General features: G+C 64.6%; 1 protein-coding gene across 1 annotated transcript in view; it reads right to left on the bottom strand.

The window, feature by feature from the left end:
* Positions 1–1,241, bottom strand: part of VSIG8 (V-set and immunoglobulin domain containing 8) — a 2,605-nt gene extending 1,364 nt beyond the window's left edge. Inside the window, exons 1-3 of the mRNA XM_009880805.1 lie at positions 1,235–1,241; positions 687–862; positions 130–331 (exon numbers count right to left, since the gene is read on the bottom strand). Of these exons, the coding sequence (XP_009879107.1) occupies positions 130–331; positions 687–862; positions 1,235–1,241 (385 nt within the window). The remainder of the gene's footprint in view (positions 1–129; positions 332–686; positions 863–1,234) is intronic.
* Positions 1,242–3,129: the final 1,888 nt, after the last annotated feature.

Raw genomic sequence — 3,129 nt, 5'->3', positions numbered from 1 at the left:
TCGGTCCAACACTGCGGGGTGGCCGGCTTCTCTGCGGGGAGAGGGACACTGTCACTGCCGGGGCCACTGGGGGCCACCTGGGGTGCCCAGGAAGGGGACACAGAGTGTGGGGGCGAAAGGAGAACTCACCTTGCACAGTGACAATAACCTCGTGCACAGCCACAGTGTTTTTCTTCACCCGGCACTGGTAGGTGCCTGTGTCGGAGACTTGCAGGTCAGCCAGGCGGATGGAGGCATCGTACTGGCTGGGGTCGTTCTGCACGAAGGCCACCCGGTCCTGCAGCCCCGAACCGCTGCCGTAGTTGACGTGGTGGTCATGGTAGGACAGGAACTGGGGGGAACAAGCGGGGAGACTGGGCTGGGCTGGTCCGGGTCAGGGGACCTGTGGCTGCCAGCTGGGGAGGGACATGCACTGTGCGGTGCTCGGTCCTTCCCTGCCCTCCACTCCCAGACCCTGCCTGGATCTGCCCGCGCTGCCTGGAAATTTCCCCTCCCCTGCCAGACCTCGCCTGTCCTGCCTGCTCGGCTGAGCTCCGTCTGGTCCTTCCAAGCCCTGCCTGCTCTGCCTGGTCCTTCCCTGCCCTGCCAGACCCTGCCTGTCCTGCCTGCTCGGCTGGGCTCTGTCTGGTCCATCCCTGCCCTGCCTGCCTGGTGGGATGGCAGCTGCCCGGACGAGTGACACTCACCACGTTCTCAGGGCCAGTCCGCTCAGGCGTGATCTGGATCCACTCGATGCCCAAGCCCTGGGGACCGTTGTCTTCAGGCTCGAGGACATAGGGGCAGCCCAGCTTCACCGAGTCGCCCTTGGCCAGGTACAGCACCTCCCGGCCCTTGCTGTTGATCCTGACGGCCAGGAGGAGAGCTGGGGAGAGAATGGCACCCGTCACGCCGGCTGGAGAGCATGGGGCACCTAAAACCTGCACCCCAACCCCACATCCTGCAGCACCCGGCCCACGGCGGGGAGCAGGGACCCATCTGCCAGGGGCAGGCACCACAGGCTGGGTCCCATGAAGCTGAACTGGGGACGAAGGGACATGGTGGGCTCAATGCCACCTGCCCAGCTCCGTCCAACATGGGTGGGTGTCAGGGCAGGACCGGCCCCGGCTGCAGGTGCTCTGCTGATCGTGGGATGCCTGCGGCACCCGGGGTGCCTCGCGACTGGGCAGCGACCCCTCCATCCTCGTCGGCATCACTGCAGGAGCGGGTCCAAGTGCAGGGATCCATCAGTGCCTACCTGGCATGAGACCCAGGAGCAGGAGCAGGCTGGCGCCGTGGCCTGCCCTGACGCCGCAAACGTGCCCCAGCAGTGCTGGGTGGTGAGGAGGAGCGGGAGCGGAGGAGGCTCCGAGGCGACAAGGCAGCCGGCCGTGCGGGGCTGCTTTTACATGCTGGGCCGGGGCGCTCCTCCCTGTGGGGCGGATGCCTTTGGGATGACTGAGTGGCTCCAAGCTGTGCGTGAGCGATGCCGCCCTGCTCCACTCCCTACCTGGTAATTAAGCATCGCCATGCTATGGGCTCCCATCCAGCCAGACCCGGGCCAGGGGCTGCTGCAGGCAGCACGGGCGAGGGGCACCAGCACGCCCTGGGGCACCCGGAGCAGCGGAGCAGGGATCTGGGGGCCATGGACCCCACAGTGCCTGATGGCTGGTACCCTGCTGGCAGCACTGGCAGGATGAGTGTGGTCAGTGGGAAAAGGCTGCCCGGGACCCCCTGGGAGCAGCGTGATCGTGGCTGAGCCTCACAGCTGCATGAAAGTGCCAACTTGGTCCCATGCAGGTCCCATGCTTTTGGTCTTGGGACACTTGGAAAAATTGGAAGAGCTTAAAGGTGTGGTTTGACCATGAGCTTAAGCTCCTGCAGATCCCTCCTCCTGTCCTGCCCCCTCAGCAAGCGGGCACAGGGCTACTCTGGCTATGTGGGGACCATGGCACCCACCAAGCCCATGCTCATGCTGGTGGCACTGTTGAAATACAGCACGGAGGCCTGGATGGTACCCCAGGCATGGCTCACTGCATGGGTTCATGGTGGCATGGCAGCAGCAGGGGCAGCAAACCCTGGGCCACCATCAACACAGCAGAGGGAACAAGCAGTGTGGCAGGAGGAGGCTGGGACAGCCAGAGGGGATGAAGAGAGGGGCCAAAACCTGCTAGAATCTGAGGGCAGGATTTGGGACAGGGATGCTCTGCAGTGGATGGAGGAGTGTGGACAGGGATGCTTGGCAGTGGATGGAGGATTTGGGACAGGGATGCTCAGCAGTGGATGGAGGATTTGGGACAGGGATGCTCAGCAGTGGATGGACAATTTGGGACAGGGATGCTCAGCAGTGGATGGAAGATTTGGGACAGGGATGCTCAGCAGTGGATGGAGGAGTGCGGACAGGGATGCTTGGCAGTGGATGGAGGATTTGGGACAGGGATGCTCGGCAGTGGATGGACAATTTGGGACAGGGATGCTCGGCAGTGGATGGAGGATTTGGGACAGGGATGCTTGGCAGTGGATGGACAATTTGGGACAGGGATGCTCAGCAGTGGATGGAAGATTTGGGACAGGGATGCTTGGCAGTGGATTGGAGGGGTGTGGACGGGGATGCTCGGCAGTGGATGGAGGAGTTGGGGACAGGGATGCTCAGCAGTGGGTGCTGGGGGACACGCTGGGGATGCTCAGCCCCGCGGGAAGCTCCAGCCATGGGCACTCTCCGTGCCTGTGTCCCTTGGAGGGGCTGGGCTGGCGGAGCCCCCTCACTGGGCTGCTCTGGGGCTGTGGGTCAGGCCCCATGTCCGGCTCACCCGTGCAGTGCCCCGCGGCACAGCTTGGCCATGCTGGTGCTTTCCAGCGCAGGACTGCCCCAGCCGGCTCAGCAGCACCGCCCAGCTGGTCCCAAACACCAAACACTCCCTGGGGCCAAGAGCTGCTCCATTTACTGGCCCCGAGTTGAGCTCACCGCTGCCAGTTAACCCTTACCGGCCCTGTGCTGGGAACTGGGGCTGAGTCCGGCACATGCTTCGCCGCGTCTGTGATTTCAGGGCCCCAGTGCCTGGCCTGGCCCCGGGGCAGCACCGACGTGGCGAGGGGTGCCGCCTGCCGGGGCCGTTCCCACCGTGACAGGGGCGTGGCTACCCCAGGCTCCGG

The sequence above is a fragment of the Charadrius vociferus genome, unplaced genomic scaffold, assembly GCF_000708025.1.
Source record: "Charadrius vociferus isolate BGI_N301 unplaced genomic scaffold, ASM70802v2 scaffold1863, whole genome shotgun sequence".
Classification (NCBI taxonomy): Eukaryota; Metazoa; Chordata; class Aves; order Charadriiformes; family Charadriidae; genus Charadrius; species Charadrius vociferus.
Note: the sequence above shows the minus strand (reverse complement) of the source record. Positions and strands in the feature narration are given on the sequence as shown.